A 21,465-nucleotide genomic window follows, 5' to 3' on the forward strand; every position below is an offset into this window, starting at 1 on the left:
GGGTTTCTTTCCTCCGGTTTCCTCCCACTCCACTAAAAACACGCCCAAGATGGGTTGACGCGTCCAAATTGTCCCTAGTTTCAAGCGAGCGAATGTGTGTGTGTGTTTATTTTGATTTGCAACCAGTATTTCGACGTACCCAGCGCGACCCTGACCATGATGAAACAGTTAGTGCGAACGAATGCTGAATGAATGTTAGGCATGACCGTCCAGCTGGGCGTCTCTTGGCTCCACTGGATGGGCAAGGATAATAACTCCGCCCATACCGGTCGTAAGCCAAATAGCTCCGTACGCCCTTTACAAATGCACTACATTGCTTCAGATTTGCGAATATACACCCTAAATAGTGTACTACTATTATGTAAGAGTTATATTTGGAACACTGTGTTTGCTGAGGTAGAGCTGTTGCGCCTTCCAGTAACTACCGAACAGAGAGAGGGGTATCAGCGCGGATAACGCACTAAGGAGTCTTAAAGATTGAAGGTTTATGTTTTGTTTTTATTTTTCCTTGAAGGACTTGTTTTAAAAAAAAATTAAATAAATAATAATAAACAACATGTCTACTGAAACGACGTCTTGTACGGGCTCCACTTTACTGCAGCCTCTCAGCGACATGGTAGATCTTCCCTTAGATCAGGTAAACTGCTGCTTTATTAAATATGGAGTTTGTGTATGTTTGTAAACAGACAGGGATAATATAGATATTGACAGTATAACACAATATTTTTATTAGTTGACCATATTCGACCCATGTTACCATCCTTGTGTGAGGAGAAACGTCTGTCACTATCTACTGTAAGCATTCTTTCAGTGAAATCTGTCTGTATTTCATAAGCTATGTATGATATCACTTATAAGTGTCCCTAATTTTTTGGCTACCTTGCCTTTTTTGAGCTAGACTTCAGTATGTAGTTTGGTTAAGCATTGTTGATGTGAAGTAATGTCAGAAATGTGGCTGTACAGTCAGTACACACATTTTACACACATCCCAGTTCACAATGTGAGCATTATTGTAAGCTGTTGGTAATGAGAAAAGGTTTGGCAGCAGCACTCATGGCTCACTGGATTTACTGTAAACATTCATTCATGGCATTACTTACAGTATTTGTCATTCTTTGTTATATTATATAATTATATATTATTTATAACTTGTAACTCAACGTCCCCTGAAACTTAACACCCTTCATCAAGATACTTGTACCTCTGAACTCAACGTTTCCCTTAAACTCAACGTGTCTGCGACTGCTGTTTTGTTCAGCGCTCGGCCTGAGTGGTGCGATAAAACGTCAGCAAAGTGCGAATATGAGACGAATCTGCATTTGTCTGGAATAACCATCAAATCCACTCTAAAAAAGCTCCACGTTTTAGTGTTTATCTGGATTTTCCTCCTGTTTCACTTTTAAACTTGTGTTATAACTCAAGGTTCTGAGAAATTGTGAGAATCAGCTTTTCCAGAGAGTCTAAAAGGCTTATCGTTAAAAAGAAGCTTACAAGGCCGCTCAGGTGGCGCTCTTCACCAGAGCTGAGATACATGGTATCGAATCTCAGCTCTGCCTTGCCGGCTGAAGGCTGGGCGCCTGTTGTACGGATGAGGGACGGGACTTAGCCGGATGGGGACTCTCTCTCAGACTAGTGCGATTACGCCCTCTGCTGGCTGGTTGGTGGCGCCTGCATGGAGATGGGAAAGAAGTGCGGTGGAAGGGTGTGATCCTCCGTACGCAGTGCTTTGCCATACTACACTCGTCAAGCTTAGGTGATAAGACGGTCGATAGCCGTGCACGTGTCGGAAGAGGCGTGGAGCAGCTTAGTCAGCCCCATTCGGGAGCAGGGATCAGCATTAGTGAGAGGATGACTGACGGGTAGAAATGAGATGCGCTAAAGTGGGAGAAAAAGGGGTAAAAAAAAAAAAAAGACTTAATGTATTAAAAGAACAACATAGAAACACTAAACCTTTTTTAATTATTACTGCTCAGAAGTTCTTTCCACTAATTAAGAAGCATAAGAAAACAATAAAGAAGTGAAGTTCAGGTTTTATTGTATTTTTATATTGATTTTTAATTAATTTCAGTGTTTTTTTATATTATATTTGTGTTATTTTCAGTGTATAAGTGTCAAAAACAACACCGAGGAGATCGAAACTAACCCACATCCCCTCCGAAACATGGGCAGCAGCCGGATGCATTTTTGCCACCCACACATTGATGAGTGTGGCGCCACCTAGCGTTGCATGCGGAGAGACACACCCTAAAGGCGCTCTTCCTCATCTCTGTGCAGGCGCCTCTAATCAGCCGGCAGCAGGTCGTAATCGCATTCTGACAGAGAGAGACCCACATCCGGTTCTTTGTCCCGCCCCCCAACTGAGCAACCGGCCAATCGTTGCTCATACAGCCGCTCAGCCTCGAACCGGTGAGGCAGAGCTGGATTCGATACGATGTACTCAGAATCCAGCCCTGGTTGCAGCGTGTCTTTTTTACCGCTGCACCACCTGAGCGGCCTACTGTTTTTGTTTATTTTATTTCACCATATTGAGGAAACCTCTCTCATGTTAACGCTACCTGGCTAACTTGTGAGCTGTATCTAATCTGCACAGCGCTCCATAGAGCTTTTAGCAGCGAACAATATTATATGATTTGTGTCCTATTGAAGAGTACAGCTGTTGTTATACCTATGCGACGGTATAGCGGTATTAAAAAATTCATACGGTAGGAGGAATCAAAGATGGTATACCTAATGTACCGTCATACCGCCCAGCACTAGGCTATTAAGGGATGTAACCTGTCACCAACAGTACTCCGACAGCTGTGGCATTCAACTATACTTGATTTGTATTAGATGGTCGGTTGTGTGGCAAGCAGACTTTTGACACAGGTTGTGTTTGTGCATTCGTCCGGTTTACCCCCAATTCTGACCCTACCATGTGTATGTCCTAGCATAAACTGAAATTCTTCAAACCAGGCAATGTTTCCCCAAACGTTAACTATCCAGTTTCAGCTTCAGATTCCAGTTCGTGAGTGACTGGAGTAGAACCCGGTGTGGTGTTCTGCTGTTGTAACCCAACCTTAACTGCAGTTAAAAATAACTATGTGCATTAAATGACTTTAAGACCTTTCTTATCAACGCGTTTCCATCCTCATCACTGGTGGTCACTGGATATTTTTCACACCGGCAGTGTGTGACATACTTAAACCAGTCTATCTGGCTCCAAGTCAAAATCTGGTCAGAACTCACTCAGACTAGATTTTGATTGGCTGACTAAGTCTTCTTCTTCTTTTCCTTGGCCTTTTTGTCCCGTTCGGTCCCGTAACCGTAAAATTTTTAAGCCGGATGCCCTTCCTGACACAACCCTCCCTATTTTTATCCGGGCTTGGGACCGGCACTACAATGCACTGGTTTGTGCATCTAGCCGCTAGCTATCTATAGGACAATTCAGTGTTTTCAATTAGCCTGGTGGGTATAAATGGGTATAATTGCCATTTACAACATTAGCCTACACATAACAATACACTCTACCCATGATGCGATGCGATTCACGATACTGGGTTCACGATACGATTTTCCCTGATTTTTTGAACCAAAATTAAATTGAAGGCAGATTATGACAAAGTTTCCTTTTATTATTTCTCTTTAAAATAAGAAATAAATGATATAAATAATAATAAATAAATAAATAAAGAAAGAAAGAAAGTATCCTCACGTAAATAAATTTGGCTTTAAAATTCCGAACCTGGCAACCCTGTAGTGACGTCAACCAGGCGAGGTGAATGGTGCCAGTGCCCTCTGCTGTTTAAAGTGAATTTCGATTCATTATACATGTAAACCGATTTGAATCGTCACACATGTGAATCGATCTTATGTAGGGATGCATCAATACCATTTTTTCCCAACCGAGTACAAGTACATGTATTTTTGTACTTGCCGATACCGATACCAATACCTATTTAGAATGATGGAGTTAATGAGTTGGAGGTGAGTTTTGTTGTTATGTTTTGTAGAGAACGATCAGGTCAGAAATACTGTAAAACATGTGTGTGTGTGTGTGTGCCGGTGTATTCTGATATAAACTATATTATCCCCCTGTCCCACCTGTTTACACTCCTCTCCTGCGTTTCCCCTCACACCGTATCCTGCGTTCTCATTGGCTGTTCGACATGTCACTCATTCCCAGCTGCACATCTCAGATCAGATTCCTGACAACTCGATCGGATCGAGTTGTTGGATAGTTCACACTTAGCGATCGAGAGCCGAGTTTTATCTAGCGTCGACCAGTCGCCGAGCGAAAATCAGGGCAAAAATCGTGTAGTGTGAACCAGGCATAACACAGCAACGTGCACTAGGCACACAGTGTCGGATGTTTAGTATCGGAGCCTCGTTTGCGAGTACTCCACAGATGATTGATGAAGATTAACAAAGTCTGGCCTTTTGTTGGGTCACTTAAACATGTTTGGTGACTTTCCATGTAGCCACTCCAGTTTTGCTCCAGTCAGAGTTTATGTGCACTTTGGAGGAGGTGTTCTTAAAAGATGGTTCTGTATTTGACAGCAGTCATCCACCCCTTAATTCCTACCAGCCTCCCTGTCCCTGCTGCTGCAGAACTCTCATAGCATGATACTGCCACCACCATGTTTCACAGTATTCGTTTTGTGATGTGCAGTACCGGTTTTTTCCACCAGACATGGTGCTTGCTGCTCTGCCCAAAGAGTTAAATGTTCATTTCATCACGCTGCTGTAAGGCTTTTACTCAGTGTTGTCTTCCGTCTTGTGGTTCCGGGAACGCTCAAAGCCTTATATATTGTATTAAGTCCTTACCCTGACCTACGCCTTGCTGCATTTTGAACGCAAAGATGAACAGACAGCTACTTGTGCTTCCTAGCTTGGTTTTTGTCCTGACAATGCAGTGAGATGGGTAAAAGCTGCATTTCTGCATTGTCACATGTTCATTCCACAACACAATATTTATTGATTTTAACACACTTTGGTGACATTCATGACAGGAGAGGTTAGATATACAATACACAGGGCCACTCAGGTGGAGCAGTGGTAAAAACACACGCTGGAACCAGAGCTGGGATCTCGAACACATCGTATCGAATCTCAGCTCTGCCTGCCCGCTAAGGCTGAGCGGCCACATGAACAACGATTGGCCTGTTGTTCAGATATGGGCGGGACTAAGCCGGATGGGGTCTCTCTCTCAGAACCTCTGCTGGCTGATTGATGGCGCCTGCACAGAGATGAGAAAAGAGTGCTCTCAGGGTGTGTCTCTCCGTACACAACGCTGATCTGCACTGCACTCGTCACAGTGCAGGTGATGAGATGCATACGGCATGCTGCCCACGAGTCGGAGGGGGCGTGGGTTAGCTTCGTTCTCCTCAATCAGAGCAGGGATCGGCATTGGTGGAGAGGAAGCACGACGCAATCGGGCGAGTGGACGCGCAAAAAAAAGGGAGAAAAAGGGGAACAATGCATAAACAATATATATATATATATATATACAATACACAAAATTAATCAGTACAAGTCTTAATGTCAAACACAGTCATGCAGGGCTCTAGACTAACTTTTTGCACTGGTTGCACTGGTGCGCCTAACTTTTTTTCTTAGGTGCACCAGCACAAAAGTTAGATGCACCCAAATTTTCGACCGCATCGCATTCAACACAGGTTCACTTTTTTTTTTAAATCGCTGTCCATATAGGCAGTATTAACTTGTAAATGATTAACTAACAATCTGGTCAACATGGCCTCGTCTGATGATCTGTTTGCTGCTGCCTGCCGCTGAAAGGCAGTGGGGAGAGGGGACACTCGGGCAGTGCATTTATCGTGGCATGTAATGTGTTTTATAGATGCATTGTGCTTTTTCAGCCTTTCAATTCAAAATGTATTAGAACCAGTCACAAATACACTATTGCAGGCCATGGTCTTCCCATGCTCTTTAGTTAATTATAGACTTATAGTCTAATTATAGTACACTATTATAAAAATTATAAAAATAATAATAGAGTAAATGTGTGTGTATGTATGTGTGTATATTTAAAATTATATGTATATATATTTGTGTGGGTTTGTGTGTGTGTATGGGGCTCTAGAGTGTTAGAGTGTAATCTTAAATGCAGTGCATTATATTATCGGCTTTACTGTATCTTTTACACAGAATCGCTTGCTGTGCACTCACTGTGTATTTTGATTACATGTATTCTAATATTTCATGGTCTTTTAGTTATTTTTATATTTTACTTAACGAAAATATAGTCGTGTTTTTACTTTCGCTATCGCGGCACTTTACCGTTAGCATTAGCCACTTGCTACTAGAGGGTCGGCTCACCTAGTCACTGTCCGGGATGTTACGGGTCTTTTGCTGTGCGGTGGTGGAGGTGTTGGAATAAAGGCACACGACAAGAAAGAGTCACTTTAACTGTTTAGTCAGGACTTCAGTGAGCGTTACAACACTTTAGACTGCCTAGTTCCAGCACCCGAACTTCAGTTCTGGGGCCATCCGACGAGTCTCATATACAAAACTAACTGCAGAACGTCCGAACGCACATGTATAAACCTGGTGCTGCATTCTGATTGGCTGAGCTGAATGTCGCTCACATATCGCCGCTACAATATTGTCCCGCCCCTCACTATCTCTGATTGGTTTAGACCATGATATTGGCCTGATGTGTGTCTGTTGTTGAAACTGAGACTTTTCAGAGTCGCAGAGACCGTTTTTTTCGCACCATTGAAAAATTAGGTCGCATGTGCGACCAAATTGGTCGCACTCTAGAGCCCTGTCATGGACAATTTTGTATCTCCAATTCACCTTACTTGCATGTCTTTGGACTTATTCACTCACTCACTTTCTTAACTGCTTATCCGATTAGGGTGGGGGGGTGCTGGAGCCTATCCCAGCTTTTCAATGGGCGCAAGACATACAGTAACACCCTGGACGGGGCGCCAATCCATCGCATTGCAGACACACATACACACACACACCCATTCACATATAGGGCAATTCAGTGTCTCCAATTAACCTGACTGCATGTTTTTGGACTGTGGGAGGAAACCGGAGCACCCGGAGGAAACCCACACAGACACGGGGAGAACATGCAAACTCCGCACAGAAAGGACCCGGACCGCCCCACCTGGGGATCGAACCCAGGACCTTCTTGCTGTGAGGCGACAGTGCTACCCACTAAGACTAAAACAGGTGATAAATGAAAGTATATTATATAGCAGTGGTTCATTTTTTATTGGATGGGCTGCACACATATATATAATAATACTACTAATATAATAATATAATGTAATATAATAATGACAGATCTGTACCATATGGCAGTAAATCGTTTTGGTGTAAATTTGAACATGAGTCATTGGTCTTTTGTATTGCCCCAGACCAGCCTTATTGTAAATAACTGCCTTTTACCAATCCTTACCTGGGTGCCAGGTATTCTCAAGCTGACCGTAATCTTGGTACAGATATCAGCACATCCTTAATTATTTGCACAGCAGGGGCACTAATTTGGTCATATTGACATGTCGTGGGTAGTAATTATGGTACCTTTGTTATCAGTAAGTGCTATTACTCGGATTTAATTTTAATTAATTAATTTAATTTTAATTTAATTATGACTGATTAATTCCCTGAACAGATGTGAAGCAGAATTGGTGTATTACAGCCAATAAGAACGGCGCAAAAATGAAAAGAACATATAAAACATATATATAACGGTTCCCAGAGATGCGACTCGGTTTATTTGAAAGAGCCGTTCAATAGAATCGGATCGCTCGGCACGACCCATTACTAACAGAGCAACGTCCGCGCTCCGCGCCCCCCCCCCCGGTAATACCGTACACCGCGGTATTTTATGAAGACGGTATGACGGTATGAAAATCGGCAATATCGCCCAACCCTAATATCAGATACCGGATTTTTGTTCCCTACATAGTGCGCTAAGTTGTATATCAGATAACAGATTAATGTTCCCTACTTAGTGCACTGGACAGTATATTAAACAATTGATTTATGTTCCATACACAGTGCGCTAGATTGTATATCAAATACCGGATTTTTGTTCCCTACATAGTGCACTACGTTGTATATCAGATAACAGATTTATGTTCCCTACTTAGTGCACTAGACAGTATATTAAACAATTTATTTATGTTCCCTACACAGTGCGCTAGATTGTATATCAGATAACGGATTTATGTTCCCTACATAGTGCACTAAATTGAATATCAGATAACGGATTTATGTTTCCTACATAGTGCACTAGACAGTATATTAAACAATTGGTTCATGTTCCCTACACAGTGCGCTAGATTGTATATCAGATAACGGATTTATGTTCCCTACATAGTGCACTAAATTGAATATCAGATAACGGATTTATGTTCCCTACATAGTGCACTAGACAGTATATTAAACAATTGGTTCATGTTCCCTACACAGTGCGCTAGATTGTATATCAGATAACGGATTTATGTTCCCTACATAGTGCACTAGACAGTATATTAAACAATTGGTTCATGTTCAGATACCGGATTTAATACACGATCAGGAAAAAAGTCTGTGTCCCTGCGTGTGTGTGTGTGTGTGTGTGTGCGTGTGTGTGTGTGCGCCCTTGGACGCTCGTTCTAGATTCCGGGAGATTTTATCTGACTTGCGGGCATCAGGGAGCCGCTATGTATATGCGGGAGACTCCCGGAACTTCCGGGAGACTTGGGACGTCTGGCATAGCAATGTTAGTTTTATAACATTTGTGCATGTGACTTTCAGGGATATTAAATGTTGGGCTGATAGTAGTTACTGGTAGTATATGTATTGAATCCAAGTCGTTATATATTCAGTTGAATGTGTTGAAGTAACTCTGGCTCATAGGCGGCCATAGCAAGTAACAAGCAACAGTGGTGTGAGGAGGGACAAGCCTCGAACCATGAACAGGTTGTTGTACAGTCAATACCCACTGATGACCCAATGAGGACATAAAGACTATAGTATAGACCAACACAAGCGCTACTGTGTCTACTAAATTTAACACTGATGAAGAGGTGAAAGCGTCTCAATACACGTTGCTCAAACCCTTCTGTGTATGGGGCTGCGTGATCACTGGTCAGTCATAATACACATGCTAACTCATATTCACCATCAAAAGCACATACAATGGGCACGCAAGCATCAGAACTGGACATCAGAGCAATGGAAGAAGGTTGACAGATGCAATGAATCTCGTTTTCTCCAAGATCATCCGGGCGACCGGACATTGGGCATCATGTACACGAAGTCAGAGGATATGCTGGTGACGTCCTGGTAGCAGATACTACAGGACTTTAGATGTCTCGTGTGGTCTATGTCTTAGCTTGACAGCATATTTGATGGGTGGTTTATACTCATCAGTGTGTCTGATCAGCCATAACATTAAAACCACCTCCTTGTTTCTACACTCACTGTCCATTTTATCAGCTCCACTAACCATATAGAAGCACTTTGTAGTTCTACAATTACTGACTGTTCCATCAGTTTCTCTGCATACTTTTTTTAGCCTGCTTTCACATTGTTCTCCAATGGTCAGGACTCTCCCAGGACCACTACAGAGCAGGTATTATTTGGGTGGTGGATCATTCTCAGCACTGCAGTGACACTGACATGGTGGTGGTGTGTTAGTGTGTGTTGTGCTGGTATGAGTGGATCAGACACATCAATGCTGATGGAGTTTTTAAACACCTCACTGTCACTGCTGGACTGAGAATAGTCCACCAAGCAAAAATATTCATCCAACAGCGCCCCGTGGGCAGCGTCCTGTGACCACCGATGAAGTTCTATAAGATGACCGACTCAAACAGCAGCAATAGATGAGCGATCGTCTCTGACTTTACATCTACAAGGTGGACCAGCTAGGTAGGAGTGTCTAATAGAGTGGACAGTGAGTGGACACGGCACTGCTGTGTCTGATCCACTCATACCAGCACAACACACACTAACACACCACCACCATGTCAGTGCCACTGCAGTGCTGAGAATGATCCACCACCTAAATAATACCTACTCTGTGGTGGTCCTGTGGGGGTCCTGACCATTGAAGAACAGGGTGAAAACAGGCTAAAAAAGTATGTAGAGAAACTGATGGACTACAGTCAGTAATTGTGGAACTACAAAGTGCTTCTATATGGTAAGTGGAGCTGATAAAATGGACAGTGTGTGTAGAAACAAGGAGGTGGTAATAATGTTATGGCTGATCGGTGTATAAATAATTTATATAAAATATTGTTATAATAAACAGGGCCTTTCTGTGCCAAGGCATTAATGGTGGAGGAATATAGCAAGACTACTGTGATCTTCCATACATGTTAGGTCTCTCTGTAAGAATTTGCAACTGAGCGGTGAAACAGGAGTAATTAGACACTGTGTACACGTCAGACAGGGCGTGCACTAGTCTGCCAGTGTGAACGTCGTGCATGCAGGATAGGACAGGCAGTAGGAAACTGGAAATGTCTAAATTGGAAATGCAAAAGAAAATAAACGAATGCCAGTAGCTGGCTGCAGATTAATAGTACATTTGTGACATGGGATTTATTTCGACTGGTTTTGCAGCATTGTGCATCAGAAACAGGATCTGAAAGTGCATAGTGAAGGCTTACACTTTTTACTTCATTTGATAGATGCTGCATGCAAATGATTTGAGCTCACTTCCTTTGCCACATAAAATAGTCTGTGGGTGAAATGTCTGGCACACTGGCTGTGTTGCTAAATGAGTCTTTTTGTTCGCTAACCTCCGGTAACCTTGCAATCCTACAAACATAGGATGAGTAATTCTTTAATAAGTAGGCTAGCTGTATTTATCCAAGGGAAGCATGTCATGCCATGCCAGGAAATGCCAACAAATCTGAGAGTCTTAACTCTTGCTGGAAAGCTTTTCTATCGCAGTTACTGACCACTGAATCATTATTCGGTTGTCGTGCACCAACAAAATATTTGATGATATGATGTGTCATTGTGAACATTTTAACTTTAAACATTATCATCGCTGTCATCTGGAAACCATATATAAGCGCAAAGCCAGATCATTATGTGTAACGGTTTGTGGGCTAGACGGACAGGAGGGGCGGACACAAACGCGGAGATGTGTGACAGAAACTATATTTAATAATAATAAAGACAAGACAGGGTAAACTGACAGAACAGGACTGAACAGGACTAACGGACAGGCGAAACAAAGACTAAACCGGCTAAACAGGCTAACGGACAGGCTAAACAGGCTAACGGGGCTAAACAGGCTAACGGACAGGCTAAACAGGCTAACGGGGCTAAACAGGCTAACGGGGCAAACAAACAGGCTAAACAGGCTAACGGGGCTAAACAGGCTAACGGGGCAAACAAACAGGCTAAACAGACTAAACAGGTTAACGGACAGGCTAAACAGGCTAACGGGGCTAAACAGGCTAACGGACCGGCTAAACAAAGACTAAACAGGCAAAACAGACTAAACAGGCTAACGGACAGGCTAAACAGGCTAACGGGGCTAAACAGGCTAACGGGGCAAACAAACAGGCTAAACAGACTAAACAGGTTAACGGACAGGCTAAACAGGCTAACGGGGCTAAACAGGCTAACGGACCGGCTAAACAAAGACTAAACAGGCAAAACAGACTAAACAGGCTAACGGACAGGCTAAACAAAGTCTAAACAGGCTAACGGACAGGCTAAACAAAGACTAAACAGGCAAACAGAGCAAACAGAGCAAACAGACAGAGTACCAGGAGCAGAGCAAACAGACGCAAACAGAGTTACCATGAACAAACAGACAGAGTTACCAGGAGCAAACAGACAGAGTTACTAGGAGCAAACAGACAGAGTTACTAGGAGCAAACAGACAGAGTTACTAGGAGCAAACAGACAGAGTTACCAGGAGCAAACAGACAGAGTTACACTCAATAGTCTCCAACCAGCCTTTCCCTGAGCCTCTCCTAAATAGTAGCAGCTGGGGCTAATTAGCCCCAGCTAACCAATCAGGAGAGGGAGGCTGGCTGGAGACTGGGGAGAGAAGGGCGTGGCACACTGGCGCACAGGATCACCCTGAGGCTCCAAGCGTGACAGTAGGCCCCTCCCCGAAGGCACGACTCCTGGCGTGCCCAAATACAAAAACAAAAACAAAAAGGAGGTCCTGGACCCTGAGGGGCAAATTTGAAGTCATTTAATATGCCTTGCGGTAGGCATGATAGGAGACCAGAAGCGCTGTCGGGGAGCGCTGACGAGAGTTCAAAAGCGCCGTCGGGGGGCGCCATCGTGGGAACAGAAGTACCATCGGGGGGCGCCAACACGGAAACAGGAACGCCATCTGGGGGCGTCATCTCGGAAACAGGAGCGCCATCTGGGAGTGCCGACGAGGAAACAGAAGCACCTTCGAAGGACACCAACTCTGGGACAGAAGTGCCGTCGGAGGACACCAACTCAGGAACAGGAGTGCCATCAGGGGGCGCCAACTCAGGAACAGGAGTGCCGTCGGAGGACACCAACTCAGGAACAGAAGTGCCGTCGGAGGACACCAACTCAGGAACAGAAGTGCCGTCGGAGGACACCAACTCAGGAACAGAAGTGCCGTCGGAGGACACCAACTCAGGAACAGAAGTGCCGTCGGAGGACACCAACTCAGGAACAGAAGTGCCGTCGGAGGACACCAACTCAGGAACAGAAGTGCCGTCGGGATGCGCCAATTCGGGAACAGAAATCAACTGCGGTGAGCCTGGCGAAGAGGCTTCGGGAGTCAGCTGCGGTGAGCCTGGCGAAGAGGCTTCGGGAGTCAGCTGCGGTGAGCCTGGCGAAGAGGCTTCGGGAGTCAGCTGCGGTGAGCCTGGCGAAGAGGCTTCGGGAGTCAGCTGCGGTGAGCCTGGCGAAGAGGCTTCGGGAGTCAGCTGCGGTGAGCCTGGCGAAGAGGCTTCGGGAGTCAGCTGCGGTGAGCCTGGCGAAGAGGCTTCGGGAGTCAGCTGCGGTGAGCCTGGCGAAGAGGCTTCGGGAGTCAGCTGCGGTGAGCCTGGCGAAGAGGCTTCGGGAGTCAGCTGCGTTGACCCTTGAGAAGAGGCGTCCGGAGTCAGCTGCGTGGACCCTTGAGAAGAGGCGTCCGGAGTCAGCTGCGTGGACCCTTGAGAAGAGGCGTCCGGAGTCAGCTGCGTGGACCCTTGAGAAGAGGCGTCCGGAGTCAGCTGCGAGGACCCTTGAGAAGAGGCGTCCGAAATCAGCTGCGAAAACACTGGAGAAACGTCATTCAGCTGCGAGGACCCTGGAGAGGCGTCCGAAGTCAGCTGCGAAAACACTAGAGAAACGTCATTCAGCTGTGAGGACCCTGGAGAGGCGTCCGAAGTCACTTGGGAGAACACTGGAGAGGCGTCCGAAATCAGCTGCTTGGACCCTGGATATGCGTCAAAAGTCAGCTGTTTGGACCCTGGAGAGACTGGACTCGGCTGCGAGAACACTGGAGAGGCGTCCGAAATCAGCTGCTTGGACCCTGGATATGCGTCAGAAGCCAGCTGTTTGGACCCTGGAGAAACTGGACTCATCTGCGAAAGCACTGGAGAGGCATCCGAAATCAGCTGCTTGGACCCTGGAGATGCGTCAGAAGTCAGCTGTTTGGACCCTGGAGAAACTGGACTTAGCTGCGAAAACACTGGAGAGGCGTCCGAAATCAGCTGCTTGGACCCTGGATATGCGTCAGAAGTCAGCTGTTTGGACCCTTGAGAAACTGGACTCAGCTGCGAAAACACTGGAGAGGCGTCCGAAATCAGCTGCTTGGACCCTGGATATGCGTCAGAAGCCAGCTGTTTGGACCCTGGAGAAACTGGACTCAGCTGCGAAAACACTGGAGAGGCGTCCGAAATCAGCTGCTTGGACCCTGGATATGCGTCAGAAGCCAGCTGTTTGGACCCTGGAGAAACTGGACTCAGCTGCGAAAACACTGGAGAGGCATCCGAAATCAGCTGCTTGGACCCTGGATATGCATCAAAAGTCAGCTGTTTGGACCCTGGAGAAACTGGACTCAGCTGCGAAAACACTGGAGAGGCGTCCGAAATCAGCTGCTTGGACCCTGGATATGCGTCAGAAGTCAGCTGTTTGGACCCTGGAAAGACCGGACTCAGCTGTGAAAACACTGGAGAGGCGTCCGAAATCAGCTGCTTGGACCCTGGATATGCGTCAGAAGCCAGCTGTTTGGACCCTGGAGAAACTGGACTCAGCTGCGAAAACACTGGAGAGGCATCCGAAATCAGCTGCTTGGACCCTGGATATGCATCAAAAGTCAGCTGTTTGGACCCTGGAGAAACTGGACTCAGCTGCGAAAACACTGGAGAGGCGTCCGAAATCAGCTGCTTGGACCCTGGATATGCGTCAGAAGTCAGCTGTTTGGACCCTGGAGAAACTGGACTTGACTGCGAAAACACTGGAGAGGACTTGGAACTGTCACGAGCTTTATAATCGGGCACTGGCACCCGGACCACATCCTCAGTGGGCACTGGATGCCGGGTATAAGCTGCAGTGGGCGCTTTGCTGCGTGAAAACTTGGCTCTCATGAGGCCCTCAAAATCCTTCACCGAGTTCAGCACAACTCCCCTGTCAGACCAAAGCTGCTTAGCCCACTCACGAGCAGCACCCCTCAGTCTAGACATCATAAATCGTACCTTGTCGATTTCAGTTGGCTGGGGGTCCAGAAGGTTCTGCAGGTAGAGCTGGCTCTGTAGAAGGAAGCCTTCAACACTATGGTTGCTTCCATCATAAGGAGCCGGCCTACTAAGCGGGAAGACCAGAGGAAATCTTATAGAGCCAAAGTCTGGGAATGAATAAACTAGCAACATCTCGCTGTGTCCTAATGGGGAGACTATTCTGTAACGGTTTGTGGGCTAGACGGACAGGAGGGGCGGACACAAACGCGGAGATGTGTGACAGAAACTATATTTAATAATAATAAAGACAAGACAGGGTAAACTGACAGAACAGGACTGAACAGGACTAACGGACAGGCGAAACAAAGACTAAACCGGCTAAACAGGCTAACGGACAGGCTAAACAGGCTAACGGGGCTAAACAGGCTAACGGGGCTAAACAGGCTAACGGGGCTAAACAGGCTAAACAGGCTAACGGGGCTAAACAGGCTAACGGGGCAAACAAACAGGCTAAACAGACTAAACAGGTTAACGGACAGGCTAAACAGGCTAACGGGGCTAAACAGGCTAACGGACCGGCTAAACAAAGACTAAACAGGCAAAACAGACTAAACAGGCTAACGGACAGGCTAAACAGGCTAACGGGGCTAAACAGGCTAACGGGGCAAACAAACAGGCTAAACAGACTAAACAGGTTAACGGACAGGCTAAACAGGCTAACGGGGCTAAACAGGCTAACGGACCGGCTAAACAAAGACTAAACAGGCAAAACAGACTAAACAGGCTAACGGACAGGCTAAACAAAGTCTAAACAGGCTAACGGACAGGCTAAACAAAGACTAAACAGGCAAACAGAGCAAACAGAGCAAACAGAGCAAACAGAGCAAACGGACAGAGTACCAGGAGCAGAGCAAACAGACGCAAACAGAGTTACCATGAACAAACAGACAGAGTTACCAGGAGCAAACAGACAGAGTTACTAGGAGCAAACAGACAGAGTTACTAGGAGCAAACAGACAGAGTTACCAGGAGCAAACAGACAGAGTTACTAGGAGCAAACAGACAGAGTTACTAGGAGCAAACAGACAGAGTTACTAGGAGCAAACAGACAGAGTTACTAGGAGCAAACAGACAGAGTTACTAGGAGCAAACAGACAGAGTTACTAGGAGCAAACAGACAGAGTTACTAGGAGCAAACAGACAGAGTTACCAGGAGCAAACAGACAGAGTTACACTCAATAGTCTCCAACCAGCCTTTCCCTGAGCCTCTCCTAAATAGTAGCAGCTGGGGCTAATTAGCCCCAGCTAACCAATCAGGAGAGGGAGGCTGGCTGGAGACTGGGGAGAGAAGGGCGTGGCACACTGGCGCACAGGATCACCCTGAGGCTCCAAGCGTGACATTATGCCAGTTTTAATACTGGTGATGAGGTTAATACTGTATGTCATCACACACTCTGAGAACTAGGGCTGGACGATATGGCTAAAATTTATATCACGATATAACTCCTAATTTCGGTCGATACGATATAATTCCGATATCGATATGAATAATACAAATGTCAGAAAAACTGCCAGGAACACCAACATTGAAAGGCTGTACCTGCGAACCTCTGAACCCTGCAAAAGTCTATGAAATCTCACCCTTTACAACTACATAATATTTTAGAAATAATAATAATAATACAAATAAATTAGCTTTTACCTTTTACTTGTATTCAGCATTTGTATACAGACAAAAACACAACATCATTCTCAAATAAACATAAGCTTTGACAATATATAATATAATTTATTAACATATGTCTTAACCAGAGGTGGAAAGAGTACTAAAATATTGTACAAGTAAAAGTACTATTACTTTAATGAATGAAAGTACTATTACTTTAATGGCTCAGCGTTACTGAGCCAATGTTCAGTAACGCTGAACACTGGCTTCGTGCTTGTGGCGCACGTCATCACGCACTGACGTAATGCATATCGACCGAATTTGTTTAAAAATCATATCACCGTTATTGAAACATTTTCTATCGCGATATATATATATCGAAATCATGGAAATGCCACCAGGTTGCACTCTTGGAAAATCCACTTGGCAACATACAGAAGTTGAAGGTCCTGCTGGTAACGCCCTGGTACCAGATACCTCAGGACTCCATCATACGTCTCGTGGAGTCCATGTCCGGCGGGTGGTTATAATGTTTTGGCTCATTATAGTACGTTACGCATATAAATTGTCATCATCGTGTCTTTTTCTGCTGGCTTTAGAAAGCAATAGTACAGTTTAATCATAATTATTATATATATCACTTATATAATAATATATAATAATAATAAATATATATATAATATAAATATATATAATAATATATAATATATTATTTATATAAAAATATATGTATTAATATATACAGTACCAGTCAAAAGTTTGGACACAACTTCTCTTCAGTGGTTTTTCTTGATTATTTTTGAATTATGTAGTGAACAAAAATTTTTTAAACAAACCAGAATATGTTTTATATTTTACCAACTCTACCTCTGCACAGCACAACTGATGGTCTCAAACACATTAAAAAAGCAAGAAATTCCAGAAATTAACTCTAGACAAGGCACAAACATTAATTGAAAACCATTCCAGGTGGCTACCTCATGAAGCTGATTGAGAAAATGCCAAAAAGTGTGCAAAGCTGTCATCAAAGCAAAAGATGGCTACTTTAAAGAATATAAAATATAAAACATATTCTGGTTTGTTTAACACTTTTTTGTTTACTACACAATTCCATATGTGTTCCTTCATAGTTTGGATGTCTTCATTATTAATCTACAATGTTGAAAATTTAAAAAAAAATCAAGAAAAACCACAGGAATGAGAACGTGTCCAAACGTGTCCAAACGTATATATATATATATATATATATATAAAATATAAATATATATAATAACATATAATAATATATTATTTATATAATAATATAAATAAATATATTTGTATATATTTATATATGTTTATAAATATATATTATATATTATAAATATATAATTTATATTTATTATTAATAATTATTAATTATTAATACTATATGATGATAGTATTAATACATCCTGGACGTAATGCAGCGTGCGGTTAAACTGGTCGCTTTACTCACTCACATGCACATGTGAACACTAATGCACCCAGTCATCTCCACCCACACTTTGGAATGTGGAGAGACAGTATCACGCTGCTATGATACTTACCTTCCTCTCCTCTGTATGAGATCCAAAAACTAAGAATGTGTGAATAGAGCCAAACTCATTTAGCTCTTTTCCTTCTGAAACAGGTGCAATTTAAACGCTACACTTGAGTCGCTGCATGAACATATAGGCTAGCTTTTAATGCCTTCTTATTTTCTTTGGGGGGGAAAGGACTAGAATGAAAAGAATTAAAATTCGCTGCCATGTCAGCTTCAGGTAATGTGACAGAAATGGGTGATGGGTGCATGGTTTTATTGCCTGAGCTTCAGGCGGCACCCTGCAGTGCTACACATGCCGTAAGTGAAATGTGGCAGTGATGGCTCACTCTCAACAAACATTATTCATTCATGCCTACTGATGACACATGCTAAGCTTGTAAAATCAGACACTTCATAAGTGAGATATGTTATACATCTTGTCATGTGACCTGTGTGAGGAAATATAAGCCAGTATTTGTAAGTAAGATATATATATAGCAAATATACGTATCTATCGTGGCAAGTCATCTTTTCCCGGGGCAGCATGGTGGCTAAGTGGGTAGCACTGTCACCTCACAGCAAGAACGTCCTGGGTTCGATCCCCAGGTGGGGCGGTCTGGGTCCTTTCTGTGTGGAGTTTGCATGTTCTCCCCATGTCTGCGTGGGTTTCCTCCGGGAGCTCCGTTTTCCTCCCACAGTCAAAAAACATGCAGTCAAGGTTCATTGGAGACACTGAATTGCCCTATAAGTGAATCGGTGTGTGTGTGTGTATGTGTGTCTGCCCTGCGATGGACTGTGTGCCTTGCGCCCATTGAAAAGCTGGGATAGGCTCCAGACAATCCCTGCTGGCCGCGTAGCCCAATCCACTCCTTCAGCCTGATTCATTTATTTGTATACTTGTTTTTACGCTGCATATCACAACTTTGGACAAACAACTTTGATCGCTCCTTTCTTGTGGTGGTATGTTAGTGTGTGCTGTGCTGGTAAGAGTGGATTAGTTTTTTTAAATACTCTGTCCACTCACTGTCCACTCTATTAGACACTCCTACCTAGTTGGTCCACCTTGTAGATGTAAAGTCAGAGACGATCGCTCATCTATTGCCGCTGTTTGAGTTGGTCATCTTCTAGACCTTCATCAGTGGTCACAGGACGCTGTTGGCTGCATATATTTTCAGTTGGTGGACTATTCTCAGTCCAGCAGTGACAGTGAGGTGTTTGAAAAGTTCATCAGCATTGCTGTGTCTCATCCACTCATACCAGCACAACACACACTAACACACCACCACCATGTCAGTGTCACTGCAGTGCTGAGAATGATCCACCACCCAAATAATACCTGCTCTGTTGTGGTCCTGCATTGCGCCCAGTGATTTCAGGGAAACGGGACCCATTTCAACCCTGACCAGGACAAAGCAACAGTGAAACAGCCTCAGTGGCTGTCTTTCTTTGCATTTACCCCCTTTTATCTCCCAATCTATTCATTTCCAATTTCCGACTTTGATTCCCCGATCTGATCAAGGAGAACCGGGTGACCACACACCCCCTCTGACACATGTCCAGTCTGCAGCCACTTCTTATCACCTGTCAGTCTTGGGTTCCCACAAGGAGCCATATTGTGTATGGAGCAAGGTTATAATAGTTTTATTTCGTTGTGACTTTTTTGTTCTCTAATCTAAGTTTTTAGAGTGGGTTTGCTAGTTTTTATTATTTTTTTAATGCTTAGTTTTAGTTTAGTTTTCATTAGTTCTAGTATTAGTTGTACTGTGGGTTATTTTTCAGGTGCAGGATTCAAAAAGGTCAGAGTAAGTATTGTGTAATAAAAACTCAACAAAAGATACCATTTAAAAAATGTATTCAATTACTGTGGAACAACCAACTGTTTACAAAAACTGTAACAGTCCACAAGATAGCCGCCTTAAGTGCAAAATGTGTGTAATACTGCTGCTGAAAATAGTCAATAGACTAAGGACACACATGAACATAATAATTAGGGCTGTCACGCGATAAAAAATGTTGGGCCCCCTCAACAAATCGCAGATGCTGACAGCTGTATGAAGTTAGACTTCAAGTTCAAATTCCTGCCTCTGCTATTTTTAATGCACAGTTTTAGTTCTTCTAATTTTACTTAACGAAAATATTGTATTGTAATATAATAATGACGACCTGGCGAGTGCAGCCAATGTGGGGGGGCAGTGAGGTGAGTGGTTGAGTTCATGTCGTGGAGGGCCCCCCTGCCATGGGCCCCGGTGCATCTTTTGTATCTTCCGTCGTTTTTCCTGCCCTTGTAATTCACACAAGAACTATTTTTCCTTAAAAAAAAAGGGCTATTCTAAGAAAAAGAATGTTGTTTATTAACGTCCCACCTGTCACGTAATGTGAATTACAAATATGTTGTCTGGCTCTTTAAGAATGTTAAGTGTACTATAGGGGCATAGGGAGCAAGTGTGTAGGGAAGATATAAAAAATGACACAGTGCCGACAGGGAGCGTGAGGTACCGCACGGTGCCGGCAGCTGACGTAAAACTGCTCGAGTGGCTCATAAATAAAATGACAAACACGAAAACGAAGGGTATTTTATCTATAATTTCAGTACGTTTTAGTTAGTTTTGTAAACGCTTAATATAGTTCCAGTTAGTTATCGTTTTTTTTTATGACCGTTTTTATTTATTTCAGTTGACGAAAATGTTTTTTCAATTTCAGTTTTTGTTATTTCGTTCGTTTTCGTTAACGATAATAACCCTGGTATGGAGAGCCATGCTAAGCCCCATTAAACAACCCCCCCTTCCTCGCTCCTCCCTCGCTGGTTCCTGGTTTAGTCATAGTTTGATTTCCCTCTCACACACTAAGCCAGCATTTCCTGGCTCGTCTTTGTAAAATTACTTCGTAAGTCAGACTAATAGAATATTCATAGTGAACGGTTTTAACACTGCTCTCTGGAGGAGATCAATAAATGTGCTTGCCAAACCTTTAGAAGGTTAAATACCCGGCCCCTCATGTTGGCCCTCAGGTTGGCACTAGAGTATTGTAGCTTTTGAATATTCATAGTAAGTCTGTGTTTGTCTTCGTTCGGTTTGTTCGAGATGCGTTATCGATCAGCGGTCCTGTATTTAGAGCCGTATGTGTAGGGAACGTCTGAACGCAGGGGCGTTTGCTTCGTGCGCGCTCTGAGCGCAGCGGGAACATGAGGCCGCGCTCTGATTTCTCTCAGGAGGGTAATGTGCTCCTGTTCGTCTAATTACCCCCCTCATGGGACTGTCTGGCTCTGATTGATTTCCTTCTATTACAGTGTTTTTATCAGAGCTAATTAATTTTATTCGGTCGTTGTCCAATTCCAACTGTAAATATTGAGCGCAAGGCAGGTATACCCTGGACAGGGCGCCAATCATACCACCCCTACCTGACTTCAGGGAGCCAGATGGGAGCCAGTGCAGTTCGGCCACTTCTTTTCACCTAAAGACATGTAACAAGGCTCTTCTCTGTACCAGCATCCAAGTGGTGGAATGAACTTCCTCCAGCCTCCCATCAGCCATTGTACAGCGCCCCTGGAGCCGAGGGGGTTAAGGGCCTTGCTCAAGGGCCCAACAGTGGCTGCGTGGCAGAGCTAGGATTCAAACCTTTAACCTTTTAAC

General features: G+C 44.1%; 1 protein-coding gene across 1 annotated transcript in view; it reads left to right on the forward strand.

Moving 5' to 3' along the window:
- Window positions 1-553: 553 nt before the first annotated feature.
- Window positions 554-21,465, forward strand: part of mboat2a (membrane bound O-acyltransferase domain containing 2a) — a 110,637-nt gene continuing 89,725 nt past the window's right edge. The window contains exon 1 of the mRNA XM_063007095.1: window positions 554-637. Within this exon, the coding sequence (XP_062863165.1) occupies window positions 557-637 (81 nt within the window). The 5' untranslated portion in view covers window positions 554-556. The remainder of the gene's footprint in view (window positions 638-21,465) is intronic.

The sequence above is a fragment of the Trichomycterus rosablanca genome, chromosome 13 (assembly GCF_030014385.1).
Source record: "Trichomycterus rosablanca isolate fTriRos1 chromosome 13, fTriRos1.hap1, whole genome shotgun sequence".
NCBI lineage: Eukaryota > Metazoa > Chordata > Actinopteri > Siluriformes > Trichomycteridae > Trichomycterus > Trichomycterus rosablanca.